This window comes from Cryptomeria japonica, chromosome 7 (assembly GCF_030272615.1).
Source record: "Cryptomeria japonica chromosome 7, Sugi_1.0, whole genome shotgun sequence".
NCBI lineage: Eukaryota > Viridiplantae > Streptophyta > Pinopsida > Cupressales > Cupressaceae > Cryptomeria > Cryptomeria japonica.
The window spans coordinates 595,623,903-595,649,603 of record NC_081411.1 but is presented as its reverse complement, the minus strand read 5'-3'; the positions used below and the strand labels follow the sequence as shown (position 1 = coordinate 595,649,603).

Below are 25,701 nucleotides of genomic sequence, written 5' to 3'. Positions count from 1 at the left end.
CAATAAAAATAAATAAATATATTTTTTATCATAATCTACACCAACCCCGTTATGACTTTGTTCTAAAGAGACATATACCTAATTGTAGGTAAAAGGTCACCCTCAATCGTTCATTACCATTTTAGATATTTGATACCCCACAACATTGTGTTTAAGGACTCAAAACAACTGAACTACCTAATTCTAAATTTTGTTTACTGAAATCAGGTAGACCATTTTTCGTTTGATTATGGGATAGAGATTTTAGCTAACCAAGCAATGCCTAGCTAACCAAGCACTGCCTCAACTGAGGTTTTCCTAAACTCGCCACGGTTATACCTACCCTCTAGATCTCATTGCATTCATTTTGAATACGTACAATTATAAGTGCTTTAAACAGTATAAATAATAAAACCCACCATCACTTCTTACCACATTGCTTGGACTGTCCGTCTGTTTTGATCGCAGACCCATTTTCTTCCTCTCCAGCAAGGTATGCATCGAATGCCATAACTAAAGGCAGATGTTTTTACTTAATTTGCACTTGGATCTTTCAATTCTGAGAGCCGCTTTTATAGATTTGTGGCTCCTGTTTATGATATCTGCACTTTTGTAGTCTGATTTGGTTTTTGTTTGGGATTTTGTCAGTGGGTGTTTCTCAAAGTTGGGGTGGAAAGATGAAGGTAATTGAGAAGCTGCAGAATGCAGAGAAGGAGGGCAAGGTGATATTCTCCTTCGAATTTTTTCCTCCAAGAACAGATGAGGGTATTGACAATCTGTTCGAGAGAATGGATAGAATGGTGGAGCATCAGCCTGCATTCTGTGACATTACATGGGGTGCTGGAGGATCCACCGCGGATCTCACTCTTGACATTTCTAACAAGATGCAAAACATGGTATGCTATTCTTATGTGTTTCTAGCTCTTATTAAACTATACATATATGTGTGTTGGATTTCAAACTTTAACTATCTGGGAACTCTGTTTGGTGTGTGTATTGAGAGGGGGAGAGTGTTCAGTTTTGGGCAGGTTGAGGATTGCATATATTCGATGAATATGTGATTTGCAATTCTGCACGTTTGGTTGGTATTTTTTTCTTTTCGCAGAGGATAAACATTTTACGATGCCAGTCTAACATGTTATGGCATGGTGGCTTATCCTTTCTTTAGCTAAGAGTCAAGGTCTGAAGGATATCTAGCAAAATTGACTCAACAATCTAAATCATTTGTTGGTATTTAGATCTGCCATAATTATAATTCAAACTTTGAGCCGTAATTATAATTCGAACTTTGAGCAGTTTAGGAAGTCTTTTTTCGTGTTTGTGGGTTTGTTTGATAAGTCCATGAATCAACCCCTGGATCTGGCAATGGGCGGTGCATAAAACTATCAACCGCAGTGCTTCCCAGTAGAAATATACGTAGGGCTGGTTCTCCTGACAGAAGGCATTATGCGGAAAGTTATCTGGAAGACAATGTCAAGAGAAAAGATGGATTTTCATCACTACAGGTCTGGTTCCACTTACGTATGTGATCAAAAGAAGGAACTTAATGTACATTTCAAATTGTTTTATAAAGGACCAAAAAATGGGGACCTACATCTGAAATGAACCACTGCTACAAAGTTTTCAAAAACCACTATCTACTGCAAGTTACAAGATTGTTATCTGAATTTCAGTGTAGACATGTTCTCACAAGGAACAGAGACGACCATCAATCAGCCCACCTGTTTCGCTGATGGAATGTACCAGTTAGATAAAATATAATGAAAAAAATCTGGAAACCAAAAGCATGGCCCAAAATCAATGCATCTGTGTGGTTTATCATAACAAAAAATTAGTTATAGGTGACAATCTACACAGGAATGGTTGGGTGGGGCCTGTCTGTTGCCAATAATGCGAACAGGCTGGAGAAATGATCATCTTCTCCTACACGCTCTTTGCCGGTAAAATTTGGCGAAATTTAAGAGGGAAGATTCTGATCCATGCGTCCTAAGAGAACCCAGATCATATCCAGTCTCTACAGAATGAAGCTAGACCACCACGCCAAGGACTTATGTGGGGCTATGATCATACAGCATTCCTGTTGGAGAGCCCATCTACCATAAACTGAACTATTGTTGTTGACAGCTGTTCATACCATAGGCACCTAGTTGGAAGGTCCACAATAAGATGAGGAACTTATTAACTTAGAGCCAATTTCATTGTATTTTAGTTATTTCAATCTGTATGTTAGTATTAATAAGGTATCTAGTCTTACTTTATGCATGTGATAAATATAAGCTTTTAGACATCGTTAGTTATGTTATGGTCCTCATCTCATGAGTAGACTGAAGTTTATCTGTAAGTTTGTAACATCATTTGCATTTCAATTCAGTCATGCTGGTGACATATTGACTGGATATCATTTTTCTCGAGTTTACAATGTGTTGGATAAGGATATATTTTTATTCTTGCTTTTGATTTTGGGATTCTATCACTGTTTGATCCTGATAAAAGGCTATTTATGATGTTCTGATACTTGAATTGAGACTTTGCTCATTTTGTCTGTGTTTGTGAACTTGTTCAGATTTGTGTGGAATCCATGATGCATTTAACTTGCACAAACATGCCTGTGGAGAAAATTGATCATGCCTTAGAGACCATCAAAGAAAATGGCATTCAGAATGTATTGGCTCTTCGTGGAGACCCTCCACATGGACAGGATAAGTTTGTCCAAGTTGAAGGTGGATTTGCCTGTGCTCTTGATCTGGTATTACTCTTTTTTCCTATTGAATTCTAGGAAAATTTTCAGTGTTGTATTTCTGTTAATTTTCATGTTTCTATTTCCAGGATTTTACTTTCCCATCCATGCAAAGGAGAGACATGCAATAAATCATGAAAAACAAAAAGCAGAATTAAGATTTGCCTATCGATCTTGAATATTTCTTATAATAATATGAATGGTTAGAAATCACAAAACCTCAAGTCAAATGTTTAATTAAGAAAATTGCATCTGTAATTGCCTTGGAAAGACGTGCTGCAATTATTTTTGGGTGTGGTCTTATATTTAATTATTTTGAATAGGAGTAACTTTTTGGGGCGCAAAAAATTCCAAACTGCTTGTAATATTAAAAGAAATCCAAAATAATATATACATCCAATTTTCTACATAAACTTTAGATATGAATTTATGCCATAAACCTTACATTTTAAAGTTTTCCCATGAACAAATTAACAAAATTGGCGTCTCATACTGCTAGTCAGTTTGATATTCATGTTTTGATTCATGTACTGGGAATTATCCAAAAGATTTCAGATCCCAACATTTGTGGTGTTATTGGCTACCTTAAATCTTTTGGATACCTATCAGATCCATTCTAAGTTGGATTTGTGCTAGGCATAAAGCAGATCCGTGTTAAGATGGACTTGTGCTGGTCATATATCAGATCCATGTTAAGATGGATTTTGTGCTAGTCATATAATATTTAATACTTTTTCATTGCCACAATTGGTAGAGACAATTGATTCACAGCTGTCGAATTTATGAAGTCTTCAATGTGCTACCTTGGACAAGTTTGATTGGTAACATTGGGTGAATGGGTTCTTATCTCTTTTTTATGCTAATTAATTCTTATATTTCATAGGTATATATCTCTAAAATGTTGGCTGTCATTGTTCCCCACATCCACCGACACACCCATACTCTATCCCATACTCACCAAGATTCCAAGTTAATGTCAGGTGTAAAACATCTGAAATTCTGGTGCAAATTAATGAAATTATACTACTTTTGATAACAATATATGCTTTTATAGAATGAAGATAAAATTTTAATTATGAATAAGTTTTTTTAATACATTGTGTATAGGGAAAACATCTGAAATTCTGGTGGTTTACATGTTTTGTATGTAGAAATGCATTAAAATTTGACAACATGAACGAACAAATAACAAGTTTGAGTTATAGCTAGTTTGGGTTTAATCTGGTTCCATAATCACTGCCTATTATTGCAAGTTCTTTTTTTTGTTTCTTTCTATTCTGGTTTGTTGAGATTAACTGTACTCTTACATATTTGGATGACTACTACTTGGAACCTTTTGAGAAGAAATTATGAACTATTTTCTGGCAGGGGAAAGTGTGTCTTGCTTCAAAGGAAATATTCAGACTGATGTCTGTTCTTTGATTCTAAAAATTCTCAGGCTAACAAAAATTTGATTCATGGCCCTGGCAAGTAGCCCCCCAAGTCCTTGGGCTGATCTAGGATGGTCTTACTACTATCATTAATCAAAATCTGTTGTCTCCATCTTTATACAAAGATGGAAGAGATGTCATCCTAATTCATCATCCTGGAAGGAGGAAATGAAACCCGACTAATTTGAAGGTATCAACTAACCATTGAAACAAAGATAGCTAAATAGTTCAAAAAATCATCGTAGCAGGAATCTATCAATGACATTGACTATTTTTCATTCGTGACTAGTTTCATATATGATTCCAACAACACTTTCCCAAGCATATGGGGTAAAAACCTTGAATTTTTTAATTACTCTCGCCTCACTAGAATTTTCTAGATTTTGATGCAGACATCTCTAGTTGTGAATATAGAATTTATAATTTTGTTCTTTAACCAGCACAAGAGGCACAACGTCTACTAGTGCTAATCCCTATATAACCACTTAAAATTTAAATATTTCATGAAGCGAATACAATTTAGCAATTTACAAGTAATTTCACAACATGATAATTTTTCATTTATAGATGGCCACATATTTATATGCATGCCTTTGTCAGGATTACTGTTACACTAAACAATTTTGACTTCTGCTTGTTTCATTCAGGTTAAACATATTAGATCGAAGTACGGCGATTACTTTGGAGTTACAGTTGCTGGCTATCCAGGTAAAATAGTGTTATGGCTTAGAGTGATTGGAAATGGGACCTGCAATTGTTTCTGCTCTAGCCTCCATCTTCTCAATATTCTTTGTTTAATTGTGATATTGATATTATCATATTTGTAATCTCAGAGGCTCATCCTGATATGATTGCGAGTGAAGAGGGAGCTACTGAAGAAGCTTATAAAAAGGATTTGGTTTACTTGAAATCAAAGGTATATTAAGTAGATCCAGATTGTTTTTGGTCCAGGCTGCTGGTACTTGGATTGGTTATGGCGTAGTATTTTTCATTTGATTTTTTTTCTGTTTGGTTCTCTTTCCACTATCTCGTCTAGATAAAAATGAAATGGAGGATTGGTTGATGGAGATAAGATAATGTCCATTTTCCCTTGCAAGGGAATGGTATAGATGCACATCAAATTGGAAAAAACAAGAAATCAAGCTGTAAAATCTATAAGTTACTGATTCATGAGGGGAATGCCCAGATCCATGTCCGGTATGCAAGGGGATTTGGCCAGGGTGCAGTATGATGCCTGTGGGTTTGTACTGGATGAACCCATGATGAATCTGGCAGAACCTGCCCAGAAAAATGTCTCTTTCAAAATTTTTGAATCATTTTTACACTCTTTTTTCCATCACATTTTACAAACGCACAAAATTAAAAATCCCTCTCACATCTTCCTGTTTTTCTGTTAACAATGGGGGACTTGTGCAAATGGCACCATTGCAGTAATATGATTGTTTCTCTGTTAATGGCATCATCATTCTCCAAAGCTTCTCTTTGTTCTACTAATTTCTTTGGTCAATGAGCAGTGGGTGAAAATGATTGAGTTTTGGAGGTGTTGTTATTATCTGCTGTGACTGCTGTTCAGGAGGTTTTATTAGTATTATCTGCTACGTTTATCTTAGAAACCAATAATTTACTGTCTTCATGTTGTTAAGATTCCATAACATATTCTTTACTTCTTATCTTTTGGCTTTTAAGTGTCCAAACGTATTAGTAGTGGGTTTAATTTTTAATTTTTATGCTCTCTGTAGGGTCCACAAAAGGGAGTTAAGCTTTTCATATCAGGCAGCTATGAATCTAGAAGAATTTTTATGCTTGTTTTGTTTATTAAATTTATGTTATGTGGTTATCCCTGTTTTTAGGTTAAAATATTTATATTTATGATTTTATATGTTTTTTATATGAATGAACCCTAAATAAACCCAATCTTTTTTTTGTTGAATCCATATACTAAATCTGTAAACCCAAACCAGAACCTGAACCCGAGCGAGCTACTTTGGTGTCCAAGAAATAACTTCTGGTTCTTGCTACTACTTTTCTTTAGCTAACATTAGCAACCTAGGACCCTAGGATGCTTATGGGGAAACTGAAGGAATCAGAAAAATGGTAAGAATATGAGAATTGCTGTAGAGCTTTCTTTTTGCACTGTTTGATAAAGTTTTCTTGAATGCAGAAACAGCTTATCTGTATTTGTTGAATGTAGAAACACGTTTTAGTGCTTACAACTGCTTTACTTTAGCTAACATTAGCAAGCGAGGAATTTAAATTGTCTAAGGGGAAATTGAAGGAACCATAAAATTACAAGCATATGAGGATAGATGTTTTCGAACTGTCTGGTAAAGTTTTTCTTAAACATAGAAGCAGCTTATCTGTTTTTCTTGAAACATGTTATATCAAGTTTACATGAGTTCTTGTAATAGCGCTGGAGTTAATAACTTTATCCATATATGGGGATGGGACTTGGAAATAGGGACTTGGAAATCTCACCTTCTTCCCAGTCTAGTTTTGATGCATATAAATATTTTTAAGTTCATTTAAATTGTAGTGCTTTTAATTTACTCAAGTTTACTATTTTCAAGTTCTTAAAATTTGAGCATTCTTAAATATTATGTTTGTTTTATGTATTATATGCATGTTATTTGTTATCTGAATTTAATTCCTGTTTCAGTGTTTTTGGCTAAAATATTTATAAATTTATTATTTTTATATGTTTTTGTATGGATGTACCCAACCCCCAATTATTTTTCTGTACCGAAGTACCTAAATCTTAACCCAAACCAATTACTAATCCTAAATGTTAATAGGATCTCTTTAGACTTGCAATTATAAAATAAGAATTAAAAGATGGTTCTTCTGCTTTATTTGGTGAATGATAATTTCTACTTGATTTAGCTTCGTCTGATATAATACTTGAATGTTATATTCATTCTGGCTAATGTTTTTGTTGAAATTTCTTCCCAACCAGAAAGGGGAGCAGTTCCCATTATAACCTCAGATGAGTGGTATAATGTTATTTCCCCAGTTCAAAAAAAAAAAAAACGGTATTCCCCTACTGTGATGTTGAGTTCTGCCAATGTCTTGTTCATTAGTGTGCCCCTTGGTTTGTTTCTTAGCTGGAATTCCTCTACAGTAGACTTCTATTATTTGCCAACTAGTTTTCTGACAGGATTGTTATCAATTTATTGTGTATCACAGGTTTCTTTCGACAGGATTCTTTTTCCAACTAATTTAACTTACTGTGCTTGGTATTGCAGGTTGATGCAGGTGCAGATTTAATAATTACACAGTTATTTTATGACACAGACATCTTTCTGAAGTTTGTGAATGATTGTCGAGAAATTGGCATCAAGTGCCCCATTGTTCCTGGCATCATGCCTATAAATAACTACAAGGGGTTTTTGCGTATGGCTGGATTTTGCAAAACTAAGGTATGCCAGCCTTCTATTTTCATATCAGTTGGAAAATCTATATGATTAGGAAAGGTACCTTTTTTTTTACTCTAATTCTTGGCATGTTATCAACTTGAGTCTTTTAGTGCAAAATTTAGAACTGGAAGTATCTAAACTAATCAAACTCCTGTGGGTATATCACCTACATGCTTCCTTGATCTTCATTCACATATCTTGCTTCCCTATCTTTTGAACATGCAATACTAAATTGTATTACTAGTCAATCTTACATACATTTTCAACAAATACATGAGTATCTCAGAATGCTGTCATGGATTCTTAGGGGATTGTATTTTATTTTTTGTTGGACTGACACACTAAGCAAGGAACACAAGGAATTGATTGTATCAAAGAACATCCACAATCTCTAGTACGTTAATATAATGTGTATTATTGCAGTCATATAGCAACAAGCACAAGTTGCAAGTTACTTTTGTTAACTCACTTGGTAGAATATTTGATTATTATAAATCCTCATTTTAAAGAGTTATTCAATCCTTTCATTAATGCTAACATGCATGCACACAGATTGGAACTGTTACACACACACCATAAGTTACTCGATTATAGTATAACCCCATTTTTAAGAGCCTCTCAATCCTTTAATCATTGCAATGTGCAAGCAAACATATTGGAACTGTGGACATTGGTTCCAAGGGAAGGACGCCTCATAAGGTGGTGTCCATTGCTGGCTGATGGAACTATATATTTTTACAAGAGAAAATGTTTTTTTTATTTGAATTACTTACTGGGTCCTCTCATGCTTAAAAAAGATTCACTAACAGTTTGCTCAATAAATTAATTGCCCTTAACATGAAACTGGCCATTGCTGGATTTGAGATAGCATCACAAGAATTGAGAATTTGACCTTAAACCAGAATATCCTATGGTCATGGAAAAATGGATATTTCAAATGAAGTTGCAAGTATCAAGATTTTTTATATTTAATGAGAGGCATACGAAGTGATCAAATAAATTTCATGCCGAGCCTCAAAGAACTTCAATAATAACCCTACAAGAAATGTAGGTTAGGGTTATCATTCACAAGGTTCTGTCATGCATAAGAGACAGGAAAGCACGCACAAAAAAATGGCATACAAGCTTGCATTTATTTTGTGTCTGTCCAACAAGACTTATGCTTGATGGTCATGTGTACTGTCATTTCATTCAGTGCGTTCTATTGTGCAAAGAAGCTAGTGATGCACACCTGATTGGATTTAAGCCATTTAATCTCCCTTAGCATGATGTTTCCTTCAAAAATATACTCTTTTGACTCTAGTTGTAGTTGGAGTTGCGAGATTCTTAGATTATATGCGTCAAGTTTGTGCAGCTATGAAGCATGTTTAAATTATTTAGTGTATGAACAGTGCTTTTTTGTAGTCCCCCCCCTCCCCCCCATGTCTTAATATTGGGATTAAATATGTGCAACCCACTTCTGTAGTAGAGCTAATTGTGTGTGTTATTGTTCATGTTGATGTATTATGGCTATATTATAGAAAGTAGAAAATAAATTTCAGGCTTCAGATTTGTGTTCTGCAAGATTAATCAAGAAGGCAAATTCCAACACCCAGCCATGTTACTAATTTAGAAAATGCTTTGAGTTTGAGAGATGAATCATGGTAATCCTCTCTTGGATACCTAGGTTTATTCCCATTCAGGAAATTTTACTTCTTAATGAACTGTATTCAGATTCCTTCGGAGATCACCGCTGCATTGGAACCCATCAAAGAGAATGATGAGGCTGTAAGAGCTTATGGTATTCATCTAGGCACTGAAATGTGTAAGAAGATTCTAGCTCATGGAATTAAGACTTTGCATTTATATACTCTCAACATGGACAAGTCGGCACTGGCTATCCTTTCGGTATGTATGTAAAACTCCTTTTTGTGGTTGATATTCGTTTGGATATTATAATAGTTATTTTCTAATGACTGGAAGATATTCTATGGCAGAATCTTGGCTTGATTGACATCACTAAGATTAAGAGGCCTTTGCCATGGAGGCCAGCAGCAAATATTCTACGGACTAAAGAAGATGTACGACCCATATTTTGGTATGTGTTGTAAAGTTTTGGACCTGAATTCATTGATTGATTTATTGAGATTTTCTCTAAATATTATAACAGAAGAATTCTTGTTCAGTGTGTAATTCAAATGTGAAATATCCAGCCTCTGGCCATGCTTTATAACATCAACACCATTACTTCTATTTCCAGGGCCAATCGACCAAGGAGCTACATTACTCGGACCATCGGTTGGGAACAATTTCCACATGGTAGATGGGGTGATGCACGTAGTCCAGCTTATGGAGCAGCTAATGACTATCAGGTATATTGAAACCATGTAAAAGTGTGTCAACTAGTATCGCCTTTTATGGACTGTTTCTGTGTAAGAAAAAGTAAGTCTTTGCCTCACAGCATTGTCAGTTATTGATCTTTGTTTGGTTTCTTTTACCCTTGTGAAGTCGATACATGAAAATAAACATAGAGAACAGTTATTCTGATCAACAATATGTTTTCATTGGCCCATGTTTTCAAAAGAATGTTAAGCTGTTTTTTGTATCTTGTTCATTGTTTTTGTTTGTTAAGTGTTTTCCACTGTGAAAACCTTATGTGAGAGGTTGTATGGTGCTATGCTTAATGCTTAATTGGAAATGCCACTAGTATATTCTTTAATGTCTCGTTGTGCTTAGAATCATGGTATTTCTCTGATGCAATAAGAGTGTAATATCAATAAGTTTTCTGTAAATTGATGTCTGGAGAACAATTGATGGGAGCAAAATTGACGAGGAAGAGTAGAAGAAATGACTTTGGGCCAGGAGGCATCTCTAATAGCACATGTAGTTGTACAAAAGTTTTTGAAGATATGTGAATCAAAATCAACTTACAGGAAACTACTGTTGATTTCTTCAATGAAAATCGGAAATCCATAACAAAAGAGCAAACTTTTGAATTCCACGAGCCAATAATTCTCTTAATTTGTCTTATTGAAAATCGGAAATCCATAACAAAAGAGCAAACTTTTGAATTCCACGAGTCAATAATTCTCTTAATTTGTCTTCTGGGCACCCACACTTCTGAGAAACAATTCAAAATATGGATATTTAGAGAATTTATACCTGTTTCAAATATCTGGCAGGCTTTTAATTCCATGTCACAATGAGTCCTCTAGTGTGACAAAGCAGCATTTTAGCAGCACTTGGACTTCTTGACCTCTTTCACACAAAAAGGATGGGAGAATGGTTTTAATAGAATGATAGCCAGTCATATCCGTCCTGGTTTTTGGTCTATATGATAATTGCCATGTCATTTTGCCATAGCTTTTGCCAAAGCAAGTTTTGAAATCTATAAGCTTCATTCTCATTTAAATTTTTGATGCTTCTTTGGCATTTCTTGCTGATATATGTGCTAGTTTGAACTCTTAAATAGTCAAACTTTTAAAGGCTGTCTGGCATTGAAGATTTTACCCTATTTATAACTGAGATGCCAGAGTAGAATAGTGTATTTCTCTAGTGGTCACGATTTCTGTGGCATGCTACAGTGTACATCTTCAATTATAATAGATATTACAGGTCATCTTTGAACATTATGCAAACTTATCATTGTTTTAGAGGCCAAAGATGGGTGAACCGTTGGACCCAAATGATTTGTTTGCTTGTGTAGTGGTTATGAGCATTGCTAGTTTATATAGTAGCTTGTTAGTATGTAAATCTGCATGGCTTGTGCATCATTCTAACAAATAATAAATCTAATAACAGAGGCTCCAATATACAGATGGAGCCAAAATGTAACTTAAACTCTTATAAATGAGTACTTCAGAACCATTACTATCTCTTCTTTCAGGGGGGATCATCATATTAATCAATATATGTATATTTCTTAACTCTGTTGCTAACCCTTTTATTACTTTTGGGGAATTTGATTATCTAATGGAAAATTATATTTGGAATGACAGTTCTTGAGGCGACGCTCAAGGAACAAGAAGATTTTGGAGGAATGGGTTGTTCCTCTTAGTTCCTTAAATGATGTCAAGGAGGTACCATAATAATATTATTTTCTGGTTCAAATTGATTTTATATAATGTGCTTAATGTCAATCAAGTTTGCTTCTGGATCACTGCTCTTATGTTAAGTATGGTGTTTATTTGTCATCCAGAAATTTGCAAACTATTGTTTGGGAAAATTGAAGAGCAATCCATGGTCAGAACTTGATGGCCTCCAGCCTGAGACAGTGAAGATTAATGAAAAATTAGCACAGCTAAACTTGAAAGGTTTTCTGACAATAAATAGTCAGCCTGCAGTGAATGGCGAGAAATCTGATTCTCCTTCTGTCGGTCAGTACATTTATTCTTTTGCTTCATAAATTTCTATAAGGAGCATCAAAAGGCAGTTTTAATTTGTCACTTCAATCTGGATAAGAAGTGGAGAACTGTTTTCATTAGCTGGTTTATATTTATCAAAAGTTTCTTGAAGGTATTCTCATGGGTTGAAAAATGGACTAAGGTGACAAGGTGGCACATTTTCTTTCTATTATCCACCTCTATGCTAGTTTGAGGAAAGTCCCTATTCAGATAAGCAGTAGTTGTTTAAGGAGAGGATATTTTCCTGCATCCTTTTATGGCACAGTTATTATTTTTCACAAATAATTTCTAGTTTCATTTTTGTTCCAACCTTTTATCTTTATGGAGTTTGGCTTTTAGTTTTCCATGATAATATGTAGGACCCTATAGTCAACCACATGATCAGTTTTATTTTCTAGAAGAATTCTGATAATTACAAATTTACAAGTACAACTAAAACAAACACAGTATGAGTGGGTTATTTTAATTTAAGTAAGCAGAGTTCTGGCTTTTTCTGATAGAGTTTTTGGTTTCCCTTTTTTAAATCCCAGGAGGGAACAAATCTGAATTTAAACTTTTCTTAAACACATTTCTTAAGTGATCCAATCTTGCCTCACCTCCATTACAAATGATGATGATGATGACTTTTGATGTCCTTTAGGTCCAATTGGTTTGTCAGACTCAACGAAGTGTCTAGAGTCTAGACAATACACTGTGCTTATATCTTCCTGCAAAGTGTGATCCTTCTAGTTGTCTTTTTTAGTGTCATCGTTTGCTACCCATAAACACTTCCCAACTGAACTACCCTGGAGAGAAGTAACGAACTGTAAATGAATTAAAATAATAAATGATTGAAAACAAAAAACCACTATAAGACAAATCTGAAAGAAGTGAAAATAAAACATCCTGTTAGCCCAAAGAATTCTGGGTTTGTTGAAATCCCATGTTTACTTGCTTAGTTCTTTCAATAGTCATTTAGATTCACAGTAAAATCATGAAGCTTGGTTTGAACTTTGGTTGTATTGGGTTTCCTAAACTGATTTGCAATTGCTAATATCACCTGAAACACATCTAGTATCATTACATCATGGACATTTTCAAGGAACTGAGCTCTATTTCTATTTCTTTTTAAGCTACATAGCTTACAAAGTTTTGCAGAAGATGTTTTTGGGAGTGTGCATTTACTATAATCACTATGCAGTTCATGTGAGTTAGTTCTCAGGATTTCAATCATTTTCTTTTCTTCAAACTACAAATTTCTATGGATAAGAGGGATGTTCAAGTCTGGGATTGTTGCTATGTTTATAATAACACAAGTATACTTTTCTTCTATCCAATTATATCTCACCATTCTAAAGATTTTCAGAATTCTATTACAGTATACTGTCATTTAAGTGACTGTTGAGGATAATAATAACTTCTTTAGCACGTTATACTCTCATATCTTGTAGATTGTAAGTTCCAACCTTCTTCCAAAGCACAAATCATGGAAGTTAGAATGACGACATTGTATTTGCTTAGTGATATTTTGATAATATCCAAGTAAATTTTTACTGCCGTCATTCTTTTTTCACAAAAAATGAAATATTAGTATACTGCGTCTTTTGGTTGTCATGTTATGCTAGTCCGATTTGTGGATCTGCATTTTAGGAAACAAAGACTTTGCATTGCCCTGTTTAAATATATTTTGAGCATAATTATGATGGTAAATAGATCATGTACTAACCACTACCAAATTGCACATCCCTTCACATTGTTTGGTATCTGTGTGAAGCAGATATATAGACTCTAATTTTGTTTTTGCAATGCATGATCTAAAATGTAAAAGTTGATATTTCAGAATGTTCTAAATTACTTGACTTCATTGCAGGATGGGGAGGGGCAGGTGGGTATGTTTATCAGAAGGCATATGTGGAATTTTTCTGCTCTGCAGAAAAGCTGAATGCAGTGGTTGAGAAAGCCAAAAAAGTATCCTTTCTCACATACATCGCTGTAAACAAGAAGGGTGAGACTGTATCTAATATTGGTCCAAATGACGTAAATGCTGTGACATGGGGAGTTTTTCCTGCAAAGGAGGTTATCCAGCCTACCGTTGTAGATCCTGTAAGTTTTATGGTTTGGAAGGATGAAGCATTCCAAGCATGGGAAAAGGAATGGGCATCCTTGTATCCAGATGAAGACCCTTCGAGAAAGCTCCTTGAAGAGGTAAACTCTCAACTCAGGTTGTTGATATCTGTGTTTTTATACCTACTGTTTGATGGTTGGTTATTTAAGGAATTGCTAATCCATGTGGGCTGAAAAGAACAGTGATGATTTTTCTTTTAGGCTGAAGTCAATATGTCTGAATCTGCAGGTGCAGAGCAGTTACTTCTTAGTGAGTCTTGTGGACAATGACTACATTCACGGGGACTTGTTTTCAGTATTTGAAGAAATATAAAAAGCAGTTTTAAGATGATTTGGGGGTTCAAAGCAATGTTCCATAATCACAGCCTCTTGGAATTTCCTATTTGTGTTATCAAATTTAATGTCATGTAGGGAATCTGGAACTGAAATAAAATTTTATTTCTTCCTCCACTCCCAGCTATTCTTTGCTTGTAATGGAGAGTTAGACCTTAAATCATGGAAATTAGATCTGCCGCTCAAACAAGCAGTGAATTAAAATAATGACGAAATATATAAAAAAAAATTGTTGCCTTTTTACATGTATTTTGTGTCTCTAGTATTATCACGATGAAAACTGTGTTACTTCAATCATTGGGCACTGAGAACTTCATCGATATATTTTTTTGGTGAAAGGGATAACAACAAATGGGAATTATTTATTCAATCTCTTTGTGAATTATGCACACATTCTTTGTTTTTTTTAAATGTTATTTTTTGGCAAATCCCAGAATGAAATCTAACTACTTTTGTTAATAAGCATAACTGTTTGGTAACACAGTTTTCTCAGTTGAGATAATGGAACCTGATACGTGACTGTTTTGATGTTTTAAAAGGATGGATTAAACAAGGCAATTGGCAACTTTTAGGGATTGCTATTTTTATTTAATGAAGGAAAAACATTTTGAGTTTTGAAGGAAGTTTCGATGGAAATAATGGGGTTGAAAATTTTGAAAACATTTTTATTTTATTTTGAAGCTGAGGTTCAAAGAAGGAAAATCCTCATTGGGAGTAAAGTAGTAAGAAAGAGCAGGAAAAACTGAACTTAGCTTTGTAATTTTCAGAGTCAAGGTTTTCTTTTAAACTGTCATTATTGTCCAACAATCATTTACTTGTCATTAGAGATACAATTGGACCAATAAGAATATGGCATTACCATGGTAGAAGCAAATGTAGGCAAAAAAAGATTAGGATGGTTTGAATGTATCCTTGAATCATCTGAAGAATAAGAATCAACTCCATATAAGCTATCATAAAAGAGGAGATAAATGTCCTCAATGGTGCCCTCCAAGTCTACAATGTTGGAATACAAACAAAGATGCAATGTCTGGTAGAAATGTGTCCCTAGTAGCTATCTTTGGAAGACTGATATGAAAAGCTTGCTACATTGAACCACAAGAAGCTCTTGAAGAAACATTTTTGAACTCGAAGGAAGCAACAATAGATGTGGTAGTGTCCTCAACTGTAGATGCAATGGTATATAGAGGAGATAAAGTGTCCTCAATTATAGATACAACTGTATGTGGGTGATCAATGTATGCCAATTGATCATTCCTTAAGGATGTGTTCGCACAAGCTGGGGTGATAGCCAAGGGAACATCATGATTTGATGAAGATTCAAAGTCTCCATGCAATTGTCAGATGATGGTCCAAGTAGTAAAAGGGTACTTAGTGTGCTTTATGTGATGAAAATATCCCTAATAAATTGCAATGCTTGAGTTCATAAACTTTGTCATTTTTGTTAAAGGATTTATTCTTTTGATATTTGTCATGTGGCTTAGGACCAAGCACAAGGAGATAGGGTGGTAGACCATGCTCATGATAGTGATTCTTTATCCCTTATTCGTAAGACTAATAGTTCTCTAAAGTAAGCCCAACAACAAAAGGATGAAATTATGGTTTTGAAATGGTGGAACCCCCAACAAAAGGGGATCTTTATCTCAATTCATGATTACATATATAATCCCCATTTGACTTTCTTAGTTTCAAAGTGAAAAAATGTAGGAAGTGTGGAAGCACACAAGATGCAACTCAGAGTACATCCCCCTTGATTTAGTATTAGAGTCCCCCCTTACAATTGACACTTTATGAGCTAGTGCATAGGCAAGATCCGTTGGAGCAAAAAATGACACTTTATAATATGTTAGTGCGGAATCGACTCCAATGGAGCATACATGAAAAAATGACCACTTTTGAAAAAAACGATACTCAATTTTGTGCCACCAATTGAAATTTATCCCAGTTTTTTAATTTGCCTCTATGCCTAAATTGCATTATAAAAAAATCAAATAATAATTTTACTAATATTTACAAGTTTTGAGGGGAAAATTGAAGAGAACTTGAAATAGTGATGTAATTAAAGTTGATGACCAAACACATGCCATAGACAAATACTAAGCAAAATTTCCATACAATTCAAGGCAAATTTCAAATAACAACTCTCGCCTAAATAGATTGTTTTGCTTCCATGCCAAATTAGAAAAAATTGAATTTCTCTCGCCCAAATTGAGTTAGGAAATTGACACCATTTGCTAGGTTGCCCAAATGAGAGGAATGCCAAACATATCACACTCACACAACTATGCCAAATCACCATGCCAACTCAACATGCTAGATTGATGCACCAATCACTTGCTATTCACCATTTTTCAAACCCAAACAAACACAAAAAGATGGTAATGTGCAAGTTGACTCTGACTTTGCCAAAGGAATTTGTACCAATACAAATGAGCCAATGTCCATACAAAGCATAAAACAAAGTGTTGGCATTGTGGACTATAAAAGGTCCTTTCCTTTTGTAATGTCCCCCTTTATAGCCTGACATTAGGTGATCTATCATTAGCCCATTTTGCCATGGTCTCGATGGCTAACCAAGATTTTACACGGATCAGTGAGTTTGGTTTAGGCGATTTTAGTTTCAAGTCAATCAGAAGTGTTTTGGCAAGGTTTCTAGATACTTACTATTTATAGTAAGTCAACAGTGGCTTAGTGGTTGGGATTATTTGATGCATTTTATAATGCTAGTATTTATGGTGATCATTATTTGTCAATCAGGTTTGCAAATTTAATGAACCATTAATTATCTAGACAATTAAATTAGAAGTTTCTAAAGTTAAATTTAAATATTTAACTTGAGTGTTAGTTATTTAACGCCGGGACTAATGTTGAGAAAGAAAATATTAGAAGTCTTTTCTTTAAAAAATTGGAAGACATAAAGAGATAATGCTATTTTATTTCCACATTCTTTAATCCCACATTCTTGGTGCATTGGGATTTGTGCCCAAATAGAGATATAAGGAAGCTTGTTGAGCATTAATGACATCTCGGAAATTGGGAATTCTTGAGAATTGTGTTTCTGAAAATTAATCTGGAAATCTTCGACTGTTGAGAAAAATTGCAAAGAATGAATACAATGTCATTAATTCACTGGCTGCACTGAGAGCAGAATTTATCATTGATTGAGGAGATAGGAGCTAAGCGTGAGTATATGGTGGGGGGTCTCAGAATGATATGATTACAAAATATGCCAGGTTCTTAGTTTGTATGTCCTTACTGAACAATAAATATATCATTGAGTTGGAGAATTAAATATTGCTGAGAATTTTAATGGCTTGTAATTAATATTTAATCACCGAATATTGTTCCAATATATACTGTTTGCAACTAGTATTTTTTGTGGTTGAATTTTTGCGTGCCAACTATTTGACCAAATTCCTCAAATAAGTTTGGAGGAAATAATTAGCAATAGGGGTAGACCATGACACCTTTCCTTTCCTTTATGTCAGATAGAGAAAGATGCCAAAGAACAGTGTGTAGAAAGGACGGCAAACACTTGGTAGAAAGGATGCCTAAAAGGAAGAACAATATTATTGAATCAAATGCCTGAATGAATTTGATTAGAGGAGGAAAATTTTGAAATATAATTTCCAATGAAATGCAAGCCATAATGGATGCCTCCAAACAAAGTGAAATGGATGCTAGAATGAGCAAGTTGTCACCCTAGCTTTTCTGGTCAAAATACCTTTGCTACTTGGACATATAGTCAACAAGTTAAACAAGAGGCATAAAAGCTTACACCATATATTTGTCAAAAATAGAGGTTATGTCATGTCCCCTTTTCAAAACTAGTAAGTTGGATTGATTAATACTAATTTAATATTTCTTACTGTCCTCGTATCTCTCATTTTTGAGACAATTAAATATTAAATATACTATTTCAAGTTAAATGGGAAATTGGAATCTCTTGGCTTAACTTTTGGCATTCTTGGGAGCCTTCTCCGTATTGTTTTGTTTGCCAAGTTTAGAGGTTGGTTACAAATTGGGTTCCACTACAATTTTAAATTAATTTTATCTCCCAAAATGCAAAGTGAGAGTTTTGGATGCCCAATTTAGGCATAAATCATATAAAAGCAATAAATTTTTCTTTTGTTCTCACTTTGGCTTATGAAAATTTCATTTGGAGAACATTGATGTTCTTCATATTTTCTGTGGACAGAAATCTGTTGAGGTTGTAGTCAGTGGACGAAAACCTATCGATTGTTTGGATTAGATAATGAAATCACTTTTATCTTGGAAGCATTCTCGTTGCAATTGGGTATAAAGAAACAATATTTGATAGATTATTTTATTGACATTTTGTAGGTTGGAGGAGAAGTGTTTGATGAAATGATTGGAGAGTGGATTTGGAATTTGAAGTGTGATTTTCTATTTAGAACAACCATTTTTCTATGTATGAGCTTTTTGGGATCTTTTCTAGCAATGTGTGAAATCCTATTTTGGTGTTTTCCAATGTGGGTGTCAATATTTTATAAATTGGGTCATTGGTGGTAAAGATTTGCTTCACTTTTTGGTGTGTTAGGGTAAAAGTAAATTCTCAAATTTTGTACTTATTGTTGCTATTGTAAAATGATATTATAGTAAACCATTTTATGCTTTTGCAACATAAGAAATTTATGATAAACGTGTCGGCAATTTGCAATGAAACTGTAATTTTTTTGTGAAAACATATTTTTATAGGTGAAAGTTCTTGAAATAAATAATTATTTAGTTCAATTTGTTGCTTTTTTCTATGTTAGAAGATTAAAAACCAAATTTTAACAATGAGGTATTACATACTAATTCACCAATATTCGTAGGTTCAAAAGCACTAACATTGTATCTTCAAGTCAAACTATTGCAAAATCAGTAGGTTCGATTCCAAAGAGATCTAAATTGATGCCATAGAAATCCAAATCCACTCCAAAACATAAATTTTATGCCAAATAGCTCTGGATTTGTACCAAGTAGAGTAGATTGACACCAAGGAGAACAAATAATGTGCACATTAGTCTAAAGTATTGCTGTTTAGTGTTAATAATGACTTGAGAACACACTTATTTTGTAGCTTGATACAATATTCATGCCAACAACCACTAAATTTGTCATCTCTATGCAACCTTTACTACAAAAAATGCAAAATACAGTTCTCGCATTCAATATTTACACAAAAACCAATATACCTCTATAAATATCACTTTTCTCTTGCAAACTTGTGAAAAGGAGACAAAATTTATTTCTATTTTGACAAATCTTGCTTATATTTAACTATATATATATATATATTTTTTTCTTCTATTTTAACTGATCTTGCAAATATCAATAGACCTTGCAATTTTTTTTCCGGATATAATTTTTTTTTGCAAATAATGATCAAAGCCTGCCAAATATTTGCTGACCTAGAGAAATATCTACAAAAATTGAGAACCACAACTTTGATTTACAATCCTCACGTCCAATTATGCTTGTGCTTGCTTGCAAATTGTATGCAATTCTATTTGCACTAACATAACTATGATACTATGTGAGATTTGCCAAGGAATACTAGGCAAATTGAAAACAAGAAAGACAAAATAAAAAACTCAAATGAAGATTGATGTATTGAGTGGGTAAAAATTGTTGGGTTCGGTGAAGCCCAAATATTTGTTCTAACTATAACGACAATTTCTCTCACACTTGAAACGGATGTCTTTTGTAACTGACTTGTTTTTCGGCATGAATTTGCTAATTTAGAAGTTGACCATTTTGGTAGATTTTTCTATTTTGGAGATAAGAACATAATTTAAAAGATCTAAAAGCACAGAAGAAGAACACAACATTTATAGTGGTTCGCCCAATAATGGCTACATCCACTTTCAACAGGGATTCTCTTTTTATTAATTCTCAATACAATTTGCATTCAAGCAACAACAACATTTATAATTCAGTCTCATCTCCAAAATGGAAAATCTACCAAAACGATCAACTTCTAAATTAGCAAATTCATGCCGAAAAACAAGTCAGTTACAAAAGGCATTCGTTTCGAGTGTGAGAGAAACTGTCGTTATAATTAGAAGGAACATTCTGGCTTCACTGAACCCAACAATCTCCCACTTGAAGACCAAAAAGCTGCTCAAAGATATCCCCCACTGCAGGTGTATTGTTAGAGCTGGACAAGTCCGAGAGAAGCTCTACAGAATTCAAAATTCTCCCTGGGTATGACCTTTGTCAACATATCAGCTAGATTCAACTTCGTGTCAATTTTCTCCACCTGCAATTTACTTTCATCAATAATATGTCTAATAAAATGATATTTCATGTCTATGTGCTTTGTCTGATTGTGAAAAGCGAAATTTTTGGCCAAGTGAATAACACTATTTTTTATCACAAAACAAAGTAAAAACTGATTTTTTACACCATAATTCACTCAACAACTGCTGCAACCATACCATTTCCTTTGTTCCTTCAGTGAGAGCAATACATTCAACCTCAGTAGAAGAAAGTGCAATGACCTGTTGCAACTGAGAAATCCAACTTATTGTTGCCTTCGAAAAAGTAAACACATAACTGGTAGTAGAACACCGTTTATCCAAATCTCCAACCATATATGAATCAACATAATCTCGCAATTTAGTGTCCTTGTCACCAAAACATAAAACATGATCGGAAGTGCCTTCTAAGTACCCGAAGATCCATTGGACTGCCCGCCAACGTGATTTACCTAGATTACTCAAAAATTTGCTCACAACTCCCATTGCATGAGCAATATCCGGACAAGTACAAACCATGGCATACATGAGACTGCCAATAGCTGATGAATATGGAACACATTTCATGTGTTCTTGATCCTCTTCTGTTTGAGGACACATAGCCGAAGATAAGCAAAAAAGATCAGCCAAAGTAGTATTAACAGACTTGGCATTCTTCATATTGAACCTATCTAAGATTTTAAGAATATATTTTTCTTGAGATAATCCAATTTTTCTTTTATTTCTATCCCTGATAATATTCATCCCAAGAATCCTCTTTGCTGCCCCTAAATATTTCATGGTAAAGTGTTGATCTAAATGTTGTTTCAATTCACAAACAATCTTCACATTAGTGCCAACAACCAACATATCATCAACGTAAAGTAAAAGAATAACAAACTCACCATTAGCAAGCTTCTTATAATAAACGCATGGGTCTAATTCAGAACGAGTGAAATGTTGTTGAGTCATGAAGCTATAAAAATTAAGGTACCACTGCCTTGGGGCTTGGTTGAGCCCATACAAACTCCACTTCAATCCGCAATATAAATGTTCTTGACCTTGCTGTGCAAAACCTTTAGGTTGCTCCATATTGTTGGGTGAATATTTTGTCACTAGCGTACCAATGACAAAATATGTATTTCACACACAACTATGTTGAGACAAAGTCTCTCCTCTCATCAAGGGGAGGTTCCCTGATAGAATTTGGGTATTTCAACAACTTTGAAATTAAATTCGGGGGTAAGCTTAGGGTGTATAATTCTCTTTTTTCAGAATTCACGTATATCCCTTTACTTGATGAAACTTCTTACAGAATAACCAACTAAGGAAACTTGCATACAATAACTAAACTATATCTCTAAAACCGCATAAGCACAAAGTCTTATGTGATTACCATATAACTTTCAAATCAATTACAATTATAACTAATATAACTTGTAGCTCAAAGTCTTCAAGATATATATATGAAACTTTCAATAATCTAAAGCAACCAACAATAGTACAAAGCCTATAACCTAATCATTGTATCACAATACTAATTCCTAAATATGAAAATAACTCAAAGTCTATTTGCCACAATTTAGATGCTCCCTTAATCACATGAACAAAAACGCCACCAATGTCAAGGAATTAAAGAAAATATATAAGCAATGAACATAGGAACATCCACTCATATAAACAATATTCAACCCAACACAAAGTTTGGAATCAAAAGGAATTGATTTCTTTATTTTCTTGATTGAATCTTCACAACAAAAAACTCAAAGTCTTAGTTGAGGCAACAATTCGACAGAGTTTTTGATGCAGGAGCATCCCCGGTTCATAACAATCTTGCATCAACCAAAAATATCTCCTTTTTGTTTGCAGTTTCAACATTTCTTTCTGTGTGTCCCAGATTTGGCTCGCCGGAACCTGTGGAGTTGGATTTTACTTGAAGACTTGATCATCTTCCTTATTCCCAAACTGTGGAGCATTTGGATCATTTTTCGACAAGTTATCGCTACCTGTTTCCGAGATAGTTTCTTGTTACCGATTGACAGTTTCCTATTACCGGTTGCCTGCACCTATTTGCATAGGTGATCTACTAGATTCCTTCCATAGCTTGCAGAGCTTTGAGCATTGACTTCGATGTTTCTTGGCGTGTGGTCGACCTTTTCCCTTCATCTACTCTTCATCCTTTGGATTTTTTGGAGGAATTTCTTTGGCGGAGGTTGACCTTGTTGGTTTTGTATGTTAGGTCTTGTTCTTCGGGTTTTGATCCCTTTTTGGGCTGACCGGATCCCCTTGGATCGTATAAATCATTGTAATAGTACATTAGAATGTAACGAAGAAGTTAGAATGATCATAGAAGATAGATCTTAAGAATTGAGGTCCCAGTTGAGACCTGTTCTGTATTTTGGAGCATGTTTTAGCAGGCTTGTGAGCCGGTTGTTACCGGTTGGTTGTAATCAGTTTCCATGTTATAATTCAATTTGTTTTGCATTGCCTCCATCATGTCTTTGTGTTTCTATTGTGTTTACTCTTGCTGATCGGTTTGGATTGATCTCTTTGAGGTCCCTCCTAGTCAGTGACTGCTTCAAGTGGTATCAGAGCGAGTTTTTGTTTTGAAGATTGTGTTGTCTTGAGAATTTTGTTGTGGGGTGGCGGACTGTGGATCCGGCCTGCAGCTGCAGAGGATTGGTGTAAATATGGCATGAAGAGGAACTAGGAATGGTGGAGCACGTGGGAATGCAAACTCTGTTGTGATAGAAATGTTTCAAGGAATAGCAGCCCAGTTGGAAACTGTGGAGACAAACCAGAGAAGAGGCTGACACATTGAAGATGTAAGCGAAGATGAAGGAGAAGCCTCGACAGAACAAGTAAACCCACCGGCGGTTGATCCGGATGAGGAAAGGTTTTTGAGGGTTTTGAGTAGGGTGAATACTAAACCTCATTTTACCCCACCAGAATATGATGGAAATTTGGATTCAGATGAATTGATGGATTGGATCTCGAAGATGGAGAAATATTTTGATTTTGAAAACACTGCAAAAGAAAGGAAGGTGAAATATGCTTGTACCTGGTTGAAAGGTCATGCATCTCTTTGGTGGGAGCATTTGCATAGACAAAGAAGAGGTAAAGAGAAGATCAAGACATGGGATCAGATGATTGCTAAGTTGAAATCAAAATCTATGCCAACCGATTATCAAGTGAATCTGTTCTGGAAGTTGCAAAATTTGAGACAGAAGGAATCTAGTGTGAAGGAATACATCGAAGCATTTTACAAGTTGAATATCAGATCCAGACATGTTGATGATCAAGTTGAACAAGTTGCAAGATATTTGAATGGATTGCGGTGTCTATACAAGATGAACTCAATTTGATCAAATTACAGAGTGTTGAAGAGGCTTACTAGTATGCCCTGAAGGCAGAAGAAAAGCTAAACAAAAGACACGAGCAAAGGCAGAGAGGCAGAGGTGGAAGTTTTTCTGGAGGAAGATTTCAATGAGGAAGAGGATATACCGGAGGTAGAGGAACCTGTACAGATCAAATCAAGGACAAGGAAGTAAGCAAAGAAGGTAATTTATACGGGAAGGATGATAGAAATTTCTACTGGAGGAGAGAACCGAATGGCTACCAGAATGACAATTTTGGAAGACAAGACAAAAGAACATTTAGAGGAACTTTCTATAAGTGTGGAGGAGTAGGACATCATGCTTTCGAGTGTAAGAAGACAAAGAATTCTGGAAGAGCAGCAGTGGTGGAAGAAAATCCCATTGGATCAGAGAATAAACCAGAAGATGGAGAACTGTTGATGATGAGGAGAGCTTTGTGTCATACCGGGAGTGATAAAGAGCCCTTGCAGAGGAAGAATTTGTTCAAGACCAGATGTAAGGTATCTGGTAAGTGCTGTAAAGTTTTTATTGATAGCGGTAGTTCAGATAATCTTGTTTCAGAAGAGATGGTGAATAAGTTGAATTTGGAAAGATTGAAACACCCTAAGCCTTATCAGATAGCCTTTATTCAGGATGAACATAAGTTGTTAGTAATTGAACAATGTTTGGTGAAATTAAAAATTGGGAATTATCATGATGAAGCCTTATGTGATATTATGCCTATGGATATTTGTCATCTTTTGTTGGGTAGACCTTGGCAATTTGATAGACATGAAATACATGATGGGAGGAAGAATACATACACTATTGTGGCCAATGGGATGAAGCAAACCATGTTGTCCTTAGAGGAACCTTAAAAAAGTGAAGTCCGTACGAATGCTAGAATCTGTTTGGTGGATGGATTGAGACATGAGAATGTGTGTTTTGCCTTAGTTCCTAGGAAGACTGAGAATACAGAGTATGAAGAGGAACAACCAGAGGAGATAAAATATTTGCTGACAAAATATGAAGATATCATTTTTTTAGACAACTCAAATAACTAGAGGACAACTGAGAGAGGGGGGGGGGGGATGAATCAGTTGTCACCAGATTACAGAACTTTAAGCATTCTAATCCTTATTACCAGAACACATAAACCCAAAACCGAAATGCATAAACCAAATATCAGAATAACTGATATAGCAATTAAATATAAACATAAATCACAGAACAGTTACCATCCATCTAGAACACATGACACCAAGATTTGTACGTGGAAAACCTGGTAAAGGAAAAAACCATGGTGGGAAGCCTACCCACAGTCAGATAATACTTCTGCATTAAGTATGTGATTACAAAATGAGGGGCCTGCACATGCAGGAAGGCCAACAACCTAGAGCACACTGCTCATCACAAAAGGATCCTCACTGACTACAAAATAAATCTAGACTACAATCCAGAAAGAAGAGTGAATTGCAAAGATAACATCTCCTATGCCTAAGTACAGTTCCGGTTAAGCTTAGTACCTGAGGTCTTAAACCTCTCTTACCAACCCAATTCAATCACCTATGATCGACCAAAACTCCTGTATATGATTACAACAATATTTGCATAGGTAATTGCATAACCATCCCATAACCATAATCCCATATATCGATGATCTACAAAGAGATCTTACATCATATTTATACCAACCCGGGACCTAAACAATTAGGTCGGCCGC

General features: G+C 34.9%; 1 protein-coding gene across 1 annotated transcript; it reads left to right on the top strand.

Annotated features, from left to right (window-relative positions):
• The first annotated feature begins 319 nt into the window (after positions 1–319).
• Positions 320–14,622, top strand: LOC131049088 (methylenetetrahydrofolate reductase (NADH) 1). Its single transcript, XM_057983111.2, has 13 exons — positions 320–472; positions 628–875; positions 2,543–2,725; positions 4,794–4,854; positions 4,980–5,062; positions 7,389–7,562; positions 9,273–9,446; positions 9,536–9,636; positions 9,799–9,910; positions 11,537–11,617; positions 11,737–11,914; positions 13,791–14,125; positions 14,274–14,622. The coding sequence occupies exons 2-13, from the start codon at positions 657–659 to the stop codon at positions 14,355–14,357; spliced, it is 1,785 nt and encodes a 594-aa protein (XP_057839094.1). The 5' UTR covers positions 320–472; positions 628–656; the 3' UTR covers positions 14,358–14,622.
• Positions 14,623–25,701: the final 11,079 nt, after the last annotated feature.